At 44.8% G+C, this 19,304-nt stretch overlaps 1 protein-coding gene across 1 annotated transcript in view; it reads right to left on the bottom strand.

The window, feature by feature from the left end:
• Positions 1–2,686: 2,686 nt before the first annotated feature.
• Positions 2,687–19,304, bottom strand: part of DGKG (diacylglycerol kinase gamma) — a 273,423-nt gene continuing 256,805 nt past the window's right edge. Inside the window, exon 25 of the mRNA XM_075556178.1 lies at positions 2,687–9,448. Coding sequence (XP_075412293.1) covers positions 9,350–9,448 — 99 coding nt within the window. The 3' untranslated portion in view covers positions 2,687–9,349. The remainder of the gene's footprint in view (positions 9,449–19,304) is intronic.

The following is a 19,304-nucleotide window of genomic DNA, read 5'->3' on the forward strand; positions in this document are numbered from 1 at the left end:
AAGTGTTTTTTTTTATGACCATGCCATTTTCTAGTAACTAATTGATACCAATTTTCTTTAAAAATAGACAGACAGACAGGGTTTCATTACTTTGAATGCACTTGCTTCTAGTCCGTTCACCAGGAGTTGCAGGCCTTCTTCCGGCTGGCCACTTCTCTCATGGGGCTTGCAAGCTCACTTCCTCTTGTGTTTTTCTAAGGTAAGAAGAAATGACCCTCTCTTTTGTATCATCCCTCCCTCTGTAATCCTTACAGAAGTTCCCTTTTTCGTGTGCATTTTCTAGAAGCAGGGGTTTTTTTTGCACTCCCCCTGCTTCCAAAAACAATTCACTTTTTCAGAAACTTTCCTCCCAACAGAATTTGTAAAGGACACTTCTAATCTCGATTCTATTTTTAGCGATCAGTTGCTAAACTCTGGTGTTGCACTACCTGACCTCATTCTACTTGCTCCTGAACTTGAATATGGTCTCTGTGTATCTTTTAGTATGATCTTTAATAGCATATGCACGATCTGGTTCCTTCCTCACCAGAGGTCCCTTGTCAGCTGTCTGTTGTCGGAGGGGTGTCTTAGGATACAGCCCAGCTGGTGTCTTGGAGAGACGTCCTGAGGAGAAAGGAGGAACAGAAACAGGGTGTGGGGCGTCTGCTGCTCACAGAGGCTCCTTCTCCTCAGTGTGCCCTACGCCCCGATGAGTCCGACTTTCTGCCTGAGTTCTCTGCAAAAGCGAGGAAAGGGACTTGGGGCCCAGGTGGAGAGACAGACACAGAGGACTGGCTCTCAGCTCGTAAGCCCCAGTCACAGTGCTCAGCGCTCAGAGGACTCTGTAAGGGCCCCGTAGTCACTGCCAAGGGCTTTGAAGTCAGGTATGGATATGCCCATGTGAGCTGTGCTCCATCTTTCCGTTTCCTCCTTTGTTAAAAGGGGGAGTCTTATGGCACCAACTTCAGCAGGTTCATGTGGAGTCTAAAGTCATTGTCAAAGGAACAGCCTGTAGACTGGGCAATAAGTGGAGTTGTTCTTTAATAACCATGGACATTTGGACATTGCTGCTTCTTTACCGTGCTTCAGGTTAAGCTTTAGAAGACATGTTTTTTAATTAGAGACTTCTCTGTGCTTTTTTTATGTTGTTCAATACTTTATGCTCCCCTCCCTTGACCAAATCAACCTGCTAAACAATCTCATTCTCCACATCTCTTCATCTTGTTCTGCTGATTCTTAACTATGACACCACTTCACTGCGACACTGCCTGTGGATTCGTTATCAATTTTGAGTTGACTTCTAAGAAATGAACTGCAACTATTTCTGTCTTTCTGTCCAAGCTGAATTTCATATTTTCTGAAGCTGCCCTCCATGTGACCTACAAAGCCCTTTGATGATCCATATTTAGCTCCGTCCATCACTCAACAGATGTCTGGGTAGTTAAAGGCTCCCGTGAGCTCCCTTTACATCCTGTGGTTTCAAGTTCCTGAGCTGTTAAAGAGCTTTCATCCCCTGACAGTCCACCCTCTCCATTCCAGAGTAGAAAAATGATGCTCTGTGACAGAGGCCCATTTTAGTGATCCATTCACATAGTCACTTAGCAAATACTCATTGGTCTGCTACACCCTTGACCCTGGCCTAGATGCCATGCGCACTTGCTTCCAAGTAGGTTTCCAAATTTGACCTATTTAGAGTAGTCACCTCTATCTCCTGGTCATACCTCTACTCTACATCCAGGTAAAGAGTCTGTCCTATCTGAAATGACTTATTTCTAGGAGACCTAGAGGCTTACACTCAAACTCTGGTGCCTTGCTATAAATCACCTGCTACCGTGTCTCCAGGTTCCAGGACAACACAAGTCTGTCCACCTAGAGTTGTTAGCCGAGAAAGCTGAGGGCGCGATTTGCTGTCCTGAACCATGGGGATGAAGAACAAAGCCGTAGGAAGCAGCAAGAATGCCTGGCAAGTTCAGTAGTCAATGTCCTACAGCCCTGGGTTTTCTGTATTCCTGGTTTCCAAAAGAGCTGCCCAGGAGGAAAAATGCCTCTCTGCATTTTGAGCTCTCTGGATCTCCCCATTCGATAGCATCTCTTGGCACCTGAAAGACAGCCTGCCATTCTGTTCTGAGGAACACAGATGGCCTAGCCCACGCCGATCACTAATGAGGATCACATGCAGAGCTCCTTGCTGCAGGCTCCCTTCAGCAAACCCAGCCGTCCTTCCCCAGCAGGCAGGTCACTAGTGACCGTGACATTTAAGTCTCAGAAGGCTGCCTGTTGCTCTCCCACACACAGAGTTGAGAAGAAAGCATGTGAGGTAGGCCCTTGGAAATGAGTACCATTCAGAGAGAACTCGAAACCATTCATTGGACGGCAGCCAATTTCATTGCAAGGGTGAGGGTTGGGGAGCCAGTTGCCCAGGAAGGCTGTTGAGTTTAACTATGACCAAGTACTGGAAGTCCTTTGGAAAAACATGACTAGAGGGCTCCAGAGAGGCCGGTCAGGTAGGTCAGTTTGTTAATGCTACGTATCACCCAAGACGACAGTAGTAAGGGAAAGAAGGACTTAATGTGATTGAAGCATTGAAACACACTGGAAAAATGACCCATTTTGATTTAATGAAGATCCGTGTCAAGGTTTAGCTCTTCCGCTGACTGGCCTTGGGTGGGCCACTTCACCCTTCCTGCACGGGTTCTTTTCTCTCTGGAGTGGGTACAAGGTCTGTGTCGTTCTGAGAATTCAATGGGATAGCACAAGAAAGGACTTTGACAAGATGCTTGGGACTTACCCGCCGTGCCCATGGTCACCGAGTAGATGCCAACTCACGGTGACTCTAGGAAATGAGTAGAACTGCTTCATGGAGTTCCTGAGGCTATTATTCGATGTAGAAACAGAGGGCCTCACTTTTCTCCCATGGAGCATGACGTGGGCTCGAACACCTGACTTTCAGTTAAAAGCTCAATGTTTAACCCACTGTTACTAGTGACCCTTATTTGATGCCTACTATGCAACACAGCTTTCTAGCTCTGTTTTGTGTCCAGAACAGACAGATGAAAATGCATTTCAATAGGTTGGAATGTCCGCTGACTGAAATTTATGGCCTTCGTGTAGTTTCTATATAACCCTGATACTTGGGCATTTGAGATCTGTTTCTTTTTCTTGCTGTTAGATTAGAAGTCTGATGAAGGTCTGATATTTGTGACTAGGAGAAGAGTTTCAACCAGCTAATATGGATCCCCTCAGCAACACAAATTCCTTTTTGGTTTTCATCTTGTAATTCCTTCAGAGCGATACTTCAAAGTCACCAAAGAGAGATCACCACCACCCACCAGCTGCCCTTAAAGGTACGCTGGGTTCTCAGCACTGCCAGATATAGGTCTGGTCCATTTGGTTAATAACCATCAATCCCCAAATCTCTCTTGAGTTGGTTTAATTTTTTTCCCCTGAAAACAAGGGCATCAGGCATGCTGTTCAGAAGAAAGGTGGGGAACTTATTAATTTAACATTTATGCCGACAAAAACAGTTTCAACATCTTCCCAGCTGCTTGTCATACACTCAAAGGTCAAGAATTTTTTTTTTAAGATTAAGAGCAGGTGGGATATTTAGTCTCCCATGAGACAAGCCTTCCCACCTGGCCACGGAGTCACGCAAGATCAAGCCTGGCCCTTGGCAGGTCTCCTGACTGCCTTTAATTTTGGCTCTTTCCAAGCCTTTTCCCAGTTTCTTGTCCCCTCGGGGCACCCAGAGTCAAGATCCTTGATCTTTGCTTGAAGACATTTCGAATGGAACCGTAAAAACAACCAAACAATTGCATAGAAATAATACGAAGGAGGCCTGAAGAATGAGACGGTTGGTGCTAGAGGAAAGCCCTTTCTGAAACAGTATTGCTGAGGAAGCTCTCCTGCATGCTCCCATCTCCTCTGAGCCCACAAAGGTGGACTCGCTGGCTGCGTGGAGTCTGTGCACTGTGCAGGGAGCACTGTGCTCCTGCGGGGCCATTCTGAAGCAGCTCTCCACGCCTGTCTTCCGAAGTCCCTCACAGTGGGTTCAAACTGCTAGTAGTTAAGTGCTTAACTTCACCAGCCAGGGGTCCCAACAACAGCTTGATGACAGAGTTTCTGATCTCCAGGTAGTGACCGATAAAGAAAAGACCAGTCATCTTGTCCTCTGGGAGCCCATGTGCCGCTATGACACTGGAAGCCGTGCCACTGGTATTTCAGATGCTGGCATCAGGGCACCATTTGCCTGGGACTGCTGGGGCCAGACCTACGGCATGGGAAACCTGGGAAACATACCACTGGTATTTCAAATGCTGGTGGACAGATTTCAGCAGAACATTCAAACAGGGGCAGACTAGGAAGAATTATGTGTAAGAAGGGACTCAATTGCAATGAGTTTGAGCTTTGACTTCCAAAATCAGTCCACGAAAACCTGGTGGGTATCAGATTATTGTCTGAATCAAGGGGCAGTTGTGTGAACAGAAAGGAACACTGCCTAGTTTACAATGAGAAAAGGGCCTGGATCCTCTCACCATACTTGCACGCTGAGCAAGTCATCAGAGAAGCTGGCTTACATATAGAAGAATGTGGCATCAGGATTGGAGGACGGCTGGTTAACAATCTGTGGTATGCACACGACACAATTTTGCTTGCTGAAAGTGAGGAGAAATTGCAACGCTGACAAAGATCAAGGGTTTTAGCCTCCTGCATGGATTACAACTCACTGTAAGGAAGACCCGAATGCTCACAACTGGACCCGTCGGTGACATTATGATAAACAGAGAAAAGGCTGAAGTTGTTGAGGATTTTGTCTTGCTTGGATCCACAATCAAGGCTCATGGAACCAGCAGTCAAGAGCTCAAAAGATGTGTTACTTTAGATAAATCTGCGGCACAAGACCTCTTTAGAATATTGTCAAACAAGGATGTTAGTTTGAGGAGTAGGGTGTGCCTGGCCCAAGCCATGGTACTCTCCATTACATCCTATGTGTGTGAAAGGTAGACATCGAACAAGGAAAGACCTGAGAAGAATTGAGGCATTTGAATTGTGGTGCCGGAGAAGACCATTGAAAGTGCCAGGGGGCTGCTAAGAGAACACATAGATTTGTATTGGGAAAAAGTACAGCCAGAACGCTCCTTAGAGGCAAGGATGGCAAGGCATCATCTTACATACTCTAGAAATATTGTTAGGAGAGACCAGTCCCTGTAGGAGGACATCGTGTTTGGCAAAGTGGAGGTGAGATGAAAGCAAGGAAGGCCCTCAGGGATGGATGGACACAGGGGCTGCGTCAAGGGGCTCAGGCACAGGAACGACAGTGACTATGGCTCAGGGCCATGCAGTGTTTCATTCTGCTGTGCAGAAGGTCGCTACGAGTCAGAGCCGCCTCGACGGCACTTAACAAGCGAGCGCAGCAGAGTGAGCTGCCTGGGGTTGAAGGCTCTCAACGGACACAACAGTGCACTCAGGCAGAGCATGGAGATACTGCAGGATGGGGAAACCCTTTGCTCTGTTAGTTATGAATTCACCATGGGTTTGAGCCACCTGGAGGGCAACTCGAGATCACAGCTTCTCTACCGTTGTTTCCAGAGTTAAGCGTCTCTATGTATCTCCTAGGAAGAGAGCTAGTACTTGACTATAGAATCTTTTTTTTTTACATGGATATTAGAGTTAGGTGAAATAAATTTCACGTAATTATAGTCTAAGCGGTAGATACTTACATTAGACATTTGAGACAACTTCCCAATTGTCGTTGGAACCTGGAACTAGTGCTAGAGGAAGACTGAACTTTTCACTCTGGGAAGATGGGTAGACTCTTCCTTATTTCCATTGTTCTCCCCTTCCATCATTCCTCACTCCCTTTGTTACTAGTATTCGGCCCCACTTGCCTGGGACTGTCGGGGTGCAGGCCTGTGACACAAGAAATCTGGGAGCCTACGTCTTTCTCACCCCCATGATTCTATTTTTGTGGATCCCAATTGTGGTTGCATTCCACGGGAGACAGAGCTTAGCTGGGACAGGAGGGAACTGGGAGTTTTTGCTGAGAGGAGAGGGTGCTAGAGATAGGAAAAGTTGATGCAATAATTTTTGGCAGGAGTTGGAATCAAAACAGCAGGAGCGAGTAAGTTTTAAGACTCTCTGGCAACGTAACTTCCTAATCTGTCACTGGGTATGTGTAAAAAAGTGATTAGTGGTTGGCTATATTTATCGTGATTACTCACAAATATGCAATTTACATAATGTCTACAGCACATTAAGTACTATGTCACCTTATATAATGTGCATATGTATAATGTATATGCATGTTATGTAACACCAGTCTGGAAGCTCTTCCAGGTTCTGCCAAGTCTTTCCTAATTTGTTTGGCAATTTTAATGTATCTTTTCCATCTGTGGAAAGATCTCTCTTGAGAAAAGCTGGTCTCTGACCTGAAATATAATCATACTTCTATCTGGGCTCTCAACTCACTGGGGTCACTCAACCACGACCAAAGCAAACTCCCAACCCATTAGTCCAGGGATAATACAATACATTGAAGACTTCCTGTTTCATTCTTTTTATTGCTAATGGGCAGAGTTTCTTTCTTTCTTTTTTTTTTAATGCTAGTGGGTAGGAGTGTGGGGGCAGGTGAGAACATGTCTGTGGCACATTCCAAGTCAGAATAAGACGAAGGTGGAGGGGCTGGGCTCTCCCTTGACTGTCTTAACTCTGTGACCTTGAGAAGTCACTAACCCCCAGTCAGCCTCATTCCTCTCACTATGACAACAGTAACAGCAATGGCTTCTCTGCCTACCTTAGGGGATGCTGAGAGCAGCAATAAGACACAATAAGAAGCCACAGACAGTCTTTCAGGAATGATTGCAAGATATAATGAAATAATCACACTACACTTGCTACGACGGTCAACCAGGAAGCACAGTTCCATTGGCGTGTTTTCTGTTCGCTGCATCTAAGGAGCACTGGGCCATGCCTCTCAAGCAACACTGCAAGTTGTGAGTTCTAGGCTTGAGTGGGCAAGGGGTGGACTGCATACCAGCTCCTTCACGAGATTTGTGAATCTCTGAGAATAAGTTTCACTTGTTAGCAGAGTCAGGCCGCAGCAGCCTCGGTATCAGGAGAGGAAGGCTGAAGCACATGCACAAACTTCTGTAAACGCCATACGATCGATCGATGACCCCAAACCTGAACCTGAACTGTCTCCGTTTCAGAACTATGTGGCTTCCAGGAAGGTACCTGCTGTCGTGCGAGCTTGGTGGCTCCATCAGTGACCTGGCTTCAACCCTGCCCAGTGTTCTGCACTGAAGACCCATCCAGCTGGTCCAAGATCCTAGAAGGAGGAGGTCAGCATCCGTCTATGCTGGTCTCAATCTGTGCACACAATCTGTGTGCCCTTGTTCAAAGCTCCTGACTCCATGTCAGCAGACTAGAGCCAGCTCAGTGGAGCAACCTCAGTTTGGTCCAGAAATTTCTAAGGGGACTGGAGGCCCAAGTGAGCAAAGCAGCTAAGGCAACTGTCTATCTGCCTGTTTGTCTTCCTGCCTGAGAAACTCTGGGCAGACTTGCCTTTTGGGAAAGGAGGGCCATTCAGTACCAGCTGGAGCCCGCTGCACACAGCCGAGCCTCTTCATTGATATCTCAGATATCCTAGTGACCCTCCCTTGGGGCCATCCCTGCATCCAGGGGTGTTCCAGCCCCAGAGCCAATGACGACTGTGAGGAGGGTGCCACGCAGCGTTCAGCTTGATATTTTGTTTCTGTCGTCGACTCCAGCCCAATTCCTTGCCAGTTCCTGTGAGAGACCCTCTGGGAAGCACTGAGAGGTCCGTGCATTTGTCCGGGGGACTGTCCTGCCCACACATGTGCTGCTCACTGTTTCTTCCCTGGCAACCTGGATCCAAATGGCATCACTGCTCGGTGACTAGGCGTGGCACCAGTCCCAAGATACCTGGGTTCTTTTTTTTATGAAGTATCTTCTTAGTGGCACCTACCCCAAGGTAGAGCAGCCAGGGCACCATGCCCAAGTCTCTGTTCTGGGGCTCAGCTTCCTTAGCTGACAAATTGGAGAGCACATGCCCACCGGGGTCTTTCCAGAGCTTTTTTGAGGCTCCCGAATGAGGATCGCTCAGTCTCTTCTTGATAAGGAGCGAATCTCACTTCCTTTAGACCTTATGATGGCTGCAGAGTAGTGTGTCAGCAACAAAATAATGGAACGGGAAAGTAAGAACTTCCTTCATTTCCTCCCACTTTCTGTTCTGATATAAACAGATATATATTTCAATCAGAAAAAGTCCATCTGTAAATAAATATTTATATATGTATATATATAAATATACATGCTACATATACACACACACAAGAAGGTTCTAGAAGCAGAAGGAAATCACTCAGTAGTTTGTCTCCAACCCTAGGCCCTCCTGTCCCATCTTCTCTGCCTTCAGGAACAGTCAGTCACCAGGGCTTGGGACTCAAACAGGAAACATGCTTTGGCTTGAAAAAGAAAGAAGCTGGGGGGGGGGGTGTTTTTTTTCCTTCCTTTTTTTTTTTAAAAAAACATAATATTATGAAACCAATTCGAAAAATAAATCCTAGTTTCTCTACTTTCCCCTCCCAGGTGTTCCCAGAACTAGGGACATCAATCCTGCTTCTGAGGAGAGCTGCCCAGGCAGCTCTGGGGGTGCTCGGAGCCGTCTTTCAACAAACACACCACCAGGAGGACACTTCAGGAACATAACAAGTGCCAGCCAGCCAAGGACCCAAGAATGGAAACAGCTTCCTACAGCCTTTCCGCCTCGTCAGCAAGTGGAAGGAGAAGTCGTCTTACACAGGACAACCAAGAAACCAACGTGCGCTCGCTGGGCCCAGCCAAGGATTATGTTCTGCACGACGAGGCCCTTGTAGCTCTGTACAGAGGGACCTTTGTGTAAGTTCTCTGGGACGGGAGCATCTTCCCGGGGCCACATCCGATTTCACCACGGGCAGGAAACCTGCAGCCTGCTCCTGTGAGCATCCGTGAGGAAACTTGCAGGGCTGGTGGAAAGAAAGGGAGATTTCTCCTCAGTCTTAGCAAGTCTTCCTCAAGACCTTCTGGGAATGTGGAAGTTGATGCACGAACCAACCAGACCCTGATGGGCCCCAAGTTCATTCAACATGTTCTTTCGGCGCTTGGCTCTGTCAAGAGTGGGTTCATTATCAAGATAGAATGTATGGCAGGGTGAAGTTTCCTTCCTGAAGGGTGGTCTTGCCCCACGGGTTAGAGAAGAGTGGTGAGTGAGTGTGTATGTGTGTGTGTACGTGTGTGTGTCAATGTGTGTGTGAGAGAGTGTGCAGTTAGTTTCTCGCTTTTCTCGTGGGTTCTCTGGCCTGTGGTCCACGGTTTAGTCTTTTGAACGGCTCTTTCTCCTCAGGGAAAAGAAGCTGCTCTTCTGGGGAGGCCCCATCATCATGGGTGCTTGGTTCTTGTGAGTGATTTTAATCTAAAAGCAAAGAGGCAGAAGTGAATTAATGGCATGCTGATCCCAGGAGCCTGAGGGAGAGTGGGTCACAGAGAGAGAGAGGGGCAGGCAGCCATGCTTCGGGTGGGAGTGGGCCCCATGCAAAAGGATGGCTGTCCTTGAAATGATTCCAAATTGGCCACGGGACCTGCCTGGGGCTGGAGGTTGGCGCTGCTGGCAGCGAGGGGCGGAAACACGGAAGAGAGACAGGTGTGGGCGCCCCACATGGTGATCAGCTCGCACCTGTCTCGTGTCCTTGCTATTCATAGCCGCTCAGAATGTTACAGCTGAGGGGACCGCGGAGACCTTCCCATTCAACTCTTTTGTATGAGAGATGAGGGAATGATGACCCAAGGCTCTGCGGGGCGTAAGTTGGCCTAGGGTCACAGACAGACCCAAACCCAGGTCTTCAGAGTTCCAGCCACCACTGCTGCCAGCCATTCCTGCCCAGCAGTGCGGGAGATGTCAACCGCTAACTTGACATAGAACCTAGAAGTTTCAGGTTCATCTCTGACCCAAACAACACCCCGAGGCAAATTTTCAATGAGCCCCTAATAGGTTTCTTCTTTTCTTAACCTTGTAGAGAACACCCAGGTTTCTTTCAAAAGCATATGTTTACGAAAGAATTTTAGGTTTTATGATTATTTTTATTCTGCGAAATTTAAGTCAATTGGAAATGAAATACATTGGTGAAATCTCACTTTTGTTTTTCTTCCCAACTTGATATGCCCAACTTTCAGGACGTGGCTTGCTTCAAACTGTTTATCCCTATTTCAGTGTGTCCTGGGGACACTGCCACCTTGATCTACATTGTCAGCCCGCCAACAATGCGGGTCAAGCAGGACATATATTCAGAGTAGAAAAATGATGTTGGATCAGGAGGCACTTAGGATTTAAAGATCAGGGTCTAGGACCCAGCACGCCTACTTCTTTGCTGTGAAATTTTGGAACACTTTTATTGACATATGATTCACGGACCATAGAATTCGGTAGTTTGAAGATATTAAAAGGGCTGTGCAGTCCTTACCACATCAATTCTGAAACTTTTCTTCATTTTTGTCCTCGCTATTAGTTCCCCATTCCCCCCGACTTCTACTGCCACAGCCCAAGAAACTATTATTGTAGTTACTACCTCTATAGATTTGCCTAACCTGGACATCCTATTTTAAAAACCATCCCAACCAACAAGAAAAAAAACCCTCAACAACAATAACAAAACACAGAACATAATAAAAGCTAGACCACATTAAAAATGAGTCAAAAGGGAAAACGGTAAGATACTGAAATTTAACCCGCTTATGCCTGGATTCGCGTTCCGATGCACTTTACTCGAGGGCCAGGCTATTCACCTCCTGGGTCAATGGTCCGGAGGAGGGAATTCCATGGGGGCCTATCCCCTGTGGGACTCTGCATATGGTTTTTGAGCTTTCATTTGTCATCTATAGTCTTCTGCAAACCAGGTGCTGGGAATTTAAGTTCTAATACAATTTTCTCCTCTGATCTTAAATTTTATTATTTACAATCCTTAGATCACATAGATGGTACACTTTACCAGGGTGGGCTGGGCTGGCACCTCCCTTAGATGGCCGTTTGTTTTAAGACTCCAGACGCTACTCTTTCCGATAGATGGGCACGTCACTACCCTTTGCTATAGCAACCATATCTTCAGTGATACCTTGCTGGGGGTAACTATGAGCAGGGCCACATCATAAGAATTACCATTCTTAGGTTAAGGCTTATGGTTAAGTGATCTAAATTTCATATCTACCTGGGGGGCGGGGTTTAAAAAACCCCCACAATTTTTCCCTAAAGATATGTATTGAATTTAAAAAAACAAAACAAAACAACCGTATCACCTTCAAAGTACTACCCATTACACTCCATACATTTGTCAAATCTGCCATTCCATTCTTGGATACATTTTTCAAACTCATCTGTTTGGATGGCTGACATCCCTTGTTTTTTTCTTCACCTCTTCTAAAGTCATCAAATAACTGTCCTTTCATGTCCCTCTTCATTTGTATAAACAATAAGAAGTCACACAGAACAAGGTCAGGTGAGTCAGGAGTGTGGGGCAAGAGAAGCACACTGTTTTATGCCAAACACTGACACACTGAGATGGCTGCTTGAACAGGTGCATAGTTGTGGTGGCAAAACCAGCCCCCCATCTCCCACGAACCAGGCCCTTTTGGTCACACACTATTAATGCAATCTTTTCAGAACCTATAAATAGAAAGCTTGATAACAGTCGGACCTAGTGGAATGAACTCCAAATGCACTATCCCCTTCACATCAAAAGACAAATAAGCATCCTCTTGATCTTTGATTTCACTTGAGGAGTTTTTTTTTTGGGGGGGGGGGGTAAGGCGACAATGGCGTCTCTCTCTGGCTTGATTGATGTTTGCTTTCAGGGTCTTAAGAATAGCACCATGTCTGGTCACCAGTAATGACTTTGGGAAAAAGTCGGGGTCACTTTGGACCCATTCTTTCAAAGCTCAGCATGTTTCTAGTCACTGCTCTTTTTTCCTGGTCAGTGAAAACCCGAGGCACAAATTTCTCAGTGACCCTTCTCATTCCAAAATCTTCTGTTAAAATTCACAGAATGGAGCTCCAAGATAGTCCAGAAAACTTCCCCATCTCTTCAATGGTTCATTGTCAATCTTCAAGCACAAGTGTGTGGTTTTTGTCAACATTTTCAGTTGTCCTCTGTCTGGTGGGGTTGCTATGCATTGGCATTCATTTACGGCAGTTGAGTTTTTTCATGATAAAAATTGAGGAAGAAAGTTCAGGTGAGATACTTAAAAAAAAAAATCAGCCCATGAAAACTCTTAAGGCTCACGATAGTCTGAAAGCGAATTAATCACAGGTGTGACACAGGACCCCGCTCTGTTTCATTCCACTGTGCACGGGGTTACCGTTCGTGGAGGGCCAACCTGATAAAAGTTAACAACAATCACGATAAACGAAATAAAAGCAATCCCAAAAACAAGCAAATGACCATTGCTCTCAGGTGGATCCCGATTCAATGTGACCCCATGAGTAGAACTTTGGAATCACATCACTGTGGTTCCCCTGGGTGTGTTCAAACCAGCAGTTTCCACCAACATTTTGACAGTGGGCCATTCAATCCTGTCTTATAGGGTTGCCATGCATCAGTATCAACTAGATGGCAGTGAGTTAAAATTATTTTTAATGGATTTTATTACCACAGATAACCAAGAGTTGAATCTATTTTGATTCATAGCTGCCCCATGGGATTTAGTGGACTTCCCATAGGGTTTCCAAAGCCATAAAACTTTAGGGGAGCAGGCTGCCACGTCTTTCTGCCAGGTATGAGCACACACTGAAGGCAGAAACGTGAGGCCACTTCTTCATTGTGCGGCCAAGAGACAAGCCATTTCCTTACCCCACACCCCCTGCCATTAGGAAAGGCAATTGATTGGCCATTGCCCTCAGGTGGTTCAGACTCATGGCCACCCCACATTAGCAGAGCTGAACTGCTCCTTCAGGTTTTCAAAGCGCTGCTCTTTCAAAAGCAGATCTTATCTTCCAAGGTGGGTATGAAATGCTGGGTGAGTAAGAACTGCAGTCAGTGCCTCTTGCTTAAGTAAGTACTAATGAGATGCACTACTTAGAGCCTCCTTGAGCAGGGGCCTTTGGGTGTATTACTTAAAATTGCATTTTAGGAGCCACATGGAGTCTACCTAAAGATGTCTCAGAAGAAAGGTCTGGTGATGTACTATTGAAAAACCAGCCAGTGAAAACCCCGTGGAACCGTCTTACATGGACACACATAGGCCCTCCAGGAATTAGAATCGACTTCGTGATAACTAGTAAACCTGTCTTTCAACCCCTGACAGAGAGAATCTCATATTTCTCTAGTTAGAACCCTAACTTCTCTGGTAAACGGGCAGACTAGTCAATGAAATCTCTCTGATTTCCTTAACACCCGTTTGTAACATTAACACAACACCTACAAGCATGAAGGAAAGCAGTGCCATTGATACAGTTGGTTCTTCTGTGTTACTCTAGTCACAAAATGACTACGGCCTATGAGTTTCCCTTTACGAAGAAGTGAGAAACGTAAACTAGTGCTCGAAGTTGACATGTCTGGGCCCCTCCTGACCGTGGTTCTCTCGGGCACGTGATTGGGATCACACCAATCACGGATGATGGAACCTTCTGAAATCATGTGGGGAGTGCCAGAGATCGGCTCTAATTTCATTGGAGAAAAAGGAAACGGCAAAGCACAAATATAGATGGTTTCAAACAGTCTCGATATTAGGAAATATTCCTGCTTAAGGAGAGCCTGGTGGAGAAGGGAGACCTGCATATTCTTTTAGGCCAAGCCTATTTCTGGGTTTTCTAAGAAGTTAGTGGACTCTGTTTCATGAGACGTTTTCCTCCCATCAAAGGCCTTTCTGTGTAGCAGTGCAATTGGACATGGCCAAGGGGAGAGAGGTCTGGGATTTAGTGTCACATCGGGAAGTTGGATTTGATTTTTGGTTATGAAACTGCAGTCCGTAGACCAAAGAGATCAGCATCACCTGGGGTACTGTTAGAAATGTAAGTTAAAAATGCAAATTCTCAGGTTCCCAGACCTACGGCATCAGAATCTCTGGGGTTGGGGTTAGCACTGTATTTTAGTAAGCTCGTTCAAATGTACACATATAAGTTTGATGATCCATTGGCTGCAATAACTAGGACATGTTCTACATTCAGATTCTACTATTATCTAACTCTGGAAGAAGAAAATCCTTCACTTTTAAGGTTAACAATATGCCACCTAATTGTGATGCCAAACCATGAGAGGTCATCTTTCAGTGCTGAAAGCATGAGACACATTTTTTCAATAGTATATATACATGCATTTATTAATATCTTTATTATTTTATAGTTGTTAACATTTTATATTTATTAACACACATACAAGCTTATTGTTGAAGTTGTTCAAAGGAAACCAAGAACCAATGATACTAAAAGAAGAAGCCCAAGCTACTCTGCAGCTATTAGCAAAAAACCAAAACAAGGCTCCAGAAATTGTTTCAACAAGCTGATGATGCATTGGAAGCACTCACTGTCCATGCCTTGAGATGTGGAAGGAAGACCTGGCAAACCGACGGGAAGAGATGTATATTGTACCCATTCCAAAGAAAGGTGACCCAACAGAATGCACAAATTACAAAACACTCTCATTTATACCACACGCAGATACATTTTTTTGCTGAATTCAACCATAGCTGCAGGGAATACCTAGACAGGAGCTGCCAGAAATTCAAGGCAGATTCAGAAGAGGACATGGAACAAGGGGTATCATGGCTGGTACCAGATTGATCTTGGTGGAGAGTAGAGAATACCAGGAAGATGTTTTCTTGTATATTATTTATTAAGGGCATTTGACAGTGTGGATCATAACAAACTAAGGGTAGCCTTGAGAAGAATGAGAACTCCAGAACACTTCATTGTGCTCACGTGGAACTTGCACGTGGATCTAGAGGCAGTTGTGCAAAGAGAACAAGGGCATACTGCATGGTTTGCAATCAGGAAAGGGGTGCATCAGGGTTGTATCCTCTCACCATACTTACTCAATCTATATGCAGAACTAATCATCAGAGAAGCTGGATTACATGAAGAAGAATGTGGAATCAGGATCAGACGAAAGCTTATTAACAACCTTCAACATGCAGATGAAACAACCTTGTTTGTTGAAAATGAGGGTGACTTGAAGTACTTGCTGATGAAGATCAGGGATGGATCTTACAGGGAAGGATTACAACTTAAAAAAAATCCTTACAACTGGACCAATAGGTAACATCATAATAAATGGAGAAAAAATTGAAGTTGCTTGGATCCATAATTAATGCTCATGGAAGCAGCAACCATGAGATGAAAGGACACATTGCATTAGGTGAATCTCCTGCATGAGACTTCTTTAAAGGGTTACTTTGAGAACAAGATGCATCTGACCCAATCACCGCAAGTGCGGGTGAAAGCTGGGCAGTGACTAGGGGTACACTGAAGTTGAACATATGCATTTGATTTCTGGGGCTGGTGACGAATACTGCAAGTGCCATGGGCTACCCAAAAAAAAAACACAACATCTATCCTGGAAAACATACAACCAGAATGATCCTCAGAAACAAGGTCTCATGTACTTTGGGCATGTTCTCAGGAGAGACCAGTTCCAGGAGACGGACATTATGCTTGGTAGAGTGGAGGGGCAGCGAAAAAGAGCAAGAGCCCGAAAAAGATGGACCGACACGAGGCTGCAACAATGGGCTGAAACAACAATTGTAAGGATGGGATGGGATTGGGCAGTGTTTTGTTTTGTTATTATGAGTCTGAATTATCTCAACAGCACCTAACAACAAAGATGGCACCCAATGACAACAACAACATGGATTGTTCATAAGTGAGAGCTTACAACCTGGGACTGCCTTATATATTTCATTTTGTTATTATAAACCCAATATTTTATGACAATTACATCATCATTACATCTCATAATGAGTATATTTTTATGAAATGAAAAATGACCTTATTTATTCTGCCACGTCACATGTCTTTGGTATGATGGTAGGCTAGCTTGCCTAAAATGAACATATTTGGACACATACCAGAGGGACTCTGCAGAAATCAGCCCAGGAGAGTTGCTTAGAGGGAAATTCAACACTGCTGGATCACAGGAGGAGCATAATAATGACAAGAAGGCACAGACCCACAAGGTTTGGGGGGGCTGGTGGTTTTTGGCTTACCACAGTGGAGGCCAGCTAGGGCTAGATCTTAGCCCCACCACTGTCTTGGCCAGAGCCGGGATCATTTGCGGGGGCTTAATCTCAACACAGCCACAGTTTGTCGCTGCCTGACTTGGGGCAGGGACTAAACCTTTGCAGCCCCATGAGCAGGGATCTGGGCTCAGCTATATTGTTACTTTTGTTTCCCTCTCTTCTCTATATCCCTGAACAGTCTCAGCAGGCTTACTTTTTAATTTTTTTCACTCCTCTTTGTCTTGTTCCTGTTCTCTCAAACTCCACTGCCGACCTCCAGACCACTCCTCTTAGCCTAGGGCATTTACGACTGCCCCACATCCAGCTAGGTGAGCTCAACCCTGTGCAGCTAACCCACGCTTGGGGAAATCCCTGTCAACCTCCACCAGGGGATACGCTGCCCAACTTCTTACCGGAGAATTCCTGCCTGTGTGTCTGGGGGCCTAAGGTAGCTCGGCCAACACTCCTCAATGTTCCAAGCTGCTGAAAGAACCTCTGCCCAACCTCTGCAACACCAAAGCAGGCAACCTACCAGCCTTCTGGGGCACTCCCTGAGAGAGAATTCACAGGAGAATAAAGTGGTAGGTTAATTCCATAGTGAAATTAGCTGTGGCAGTTCAAAGAAGCATTTCTACAAGTCTACCAGAGAGAGCCAGTGCTGTTTGACTCCCTGGAAAATGGCACCTGGCTCCTCTAAAACAACGCTACGCAACACAAACAGCCACCAGCCCAATGACCTCAATGAAAAAAACAGGAGAAACAAAAGGCAATGACAGAAGATGTGCCGAACATAAGGACATGAATAGACGCAGACATTGAGCTGCCACAGAAAGAAATTTTCAGAATGCTGCTTGGAGTCATAGAGGATATGAAGGAAACAATATAGAAAAAGGATGAAATGATAGAGGAGATAAAGGCCATACACCAAAGGGAAATACAGGAGTTTAGGGAGGAGATAACAAAAACCAGGAGCAGATACACAGACCTTAAGAATTGACTAGAGGAAGCAGAGAACCGCACCAGTGACTTGGAGGACAGCCAAGCATACTTTAACAAACATGAACAAAAATCTAATAAGCTCATCAGAGAAGCTAAAGAAAACCTAAGAGCTATGTCTGATGCTATGAAGAGGAGCAACATTAGAATTATTGGCCTACCGGAGGAAGACACGACAAAGAAGTCATCTGCAACAATAGTGAGAGAATTCTTGGAGGAAAACTTCCCCAGCTTAATGAATGAAAACCAGGCAACCATTCAGGAGGCTGAAAGAAAACCAGCTAGACTGAATCCCAAGAAGAAATCACCAAGGTACATAAAAGTTAAACTATCCAACTTTGAGGAAAAGGAGAAAATCATGAGAGCAGCTAGGGAAAAACAATCACATATAAAGGTTCCCAAATAAGAATATGCTCAGACCTATCAGCAGAAACTATGAAGAAGAGGAGAGAGTGGAGTAACATATTCTAAAAATTGAAGGAAAACAACGCAAACCCAAGATTACTCTACCCAGCCAAATTATTGATCAAGATAGATGGAGAAGTAATAGTCTTCCCAGACAAGAAAAAACTCAAAGAATATGTTAGAAGAAAACCAGCTCTACAAAAGATCTTTGCCGACCCAGTAAGGGCAGAACAACACTCACCAAGCATAAATAAGAGACTGCCATATAGAACAACCTCACCCAGAGGGCAACAAAGAGAAAACAGACCCCAAGATAGCATTGACTTAAGGATGGAAAGAAGTTATGAATCACACACACACACACACACCACACTAATGAGAAAGGAAGGTAGGAAAACACCCAACATAAAAGGTATACGATGACATCACAGAGTCTGCAGGTGGAGATAATAACCCTGAATATCAGTCGCCTGACCTCAGGCATTAAAAGACTGAGGATAGCAGACTGGCTTAGAAAATACAACCTACAAATCTGCTGCCTACAGGAGACACATCTCAAGGCTACAGACAGAAATAGGTTGAGAATAAAAGGCTGGAGAATGGTATACCAAGCAAAGAGCAATTCAAAAAAATCAGGGGTTACAAACCTAATCTCAGATAAAATTGACCTCAAAGTGCAAACCATAAAAAGAGATAAGGAGGGACACTATATAATGCTCCAGGGAATGGTAGACAAAGAACCACTAAGCGTTGTAACATATATTCCCCAAATGAGAGACCTACTGAATACATCAACCAAACACTCCAAAAGATGAATAGAGAAATCCCAGCCTCAACAATTATAGGGGGTGACTTCAACACACCGCTCTCTGAGAAAGATAGAGCACAGGGAAAGAAACTCAACTAGGAGTTAAGAGATCTAAATACTCTTTTACCTGATAGATATTTACCGAACTTTTCACCAAAACACCAAAAATTCACATTCTTTTCAAGCCGGAGTGGCACATATTCAATGACAGACCACATGCTGGGGAATAAGGTTAATCTACATAAATTTAGGCACATTGATATCATACAGACCTCTCTCTCTGACCACTGTTCCATAAGGCTGGAAATCAACAAAAGGAAGATGAAGAAAACAATTGGAAGATGAATAACACTCTATTGCAAAAGGAGTGCATATTGACACAAATTCGAGATGAAATTAGAAAATTTCTAGAAGCCAATGAGAATGCGAGACCATGACGTACCAAAACTTATGGAACACAGCAAAGGCAGTTATCAGAGGAAGTTTCATACCAATACATGCACACCCGAGAAAGGTAGAGAGACTCGTGATTGATATGCTGGCACAAAATTTATAACAACTATAGCAGAGTCAGCAGGACAATTCTACCAATAGCAAGAGAAAAGAAATAATAAAAATCAGGGCTGAGATTCAGGAGAGGGAAAATAATAAAATATGGAAAAAATTAATGCTGCAAACAGTTGGTTCTTTGAAAGGATAAACAGAATTGACAGACTGCTGGCAAACCTAACCAAAGAATGGAGGGAACACATTTTAATAGCAAGAATGAGGGGTGAAAGAGTGGACATTACAACAGACCCTAATAAAATCAAATGGATAATTACACAGTACTACAAAGGATTGTACTCCAGTGAATTAAACA

Source organism: Tenrec ecaudatus, chromosome 8, assembly GCF_050624435.1.
Source record: "Tenrec ecaudatus isolate mTenEca1 chromosome 8, mTenEca1.hap1, whole genome shotgun sequence".
Taxonomy (NCBI): Eukaryota; Metazoa; Chordata; class Mammalia; order Afrosoricida; family Tenrecidae; genus Tenrec; species Tenrec ecaudatus.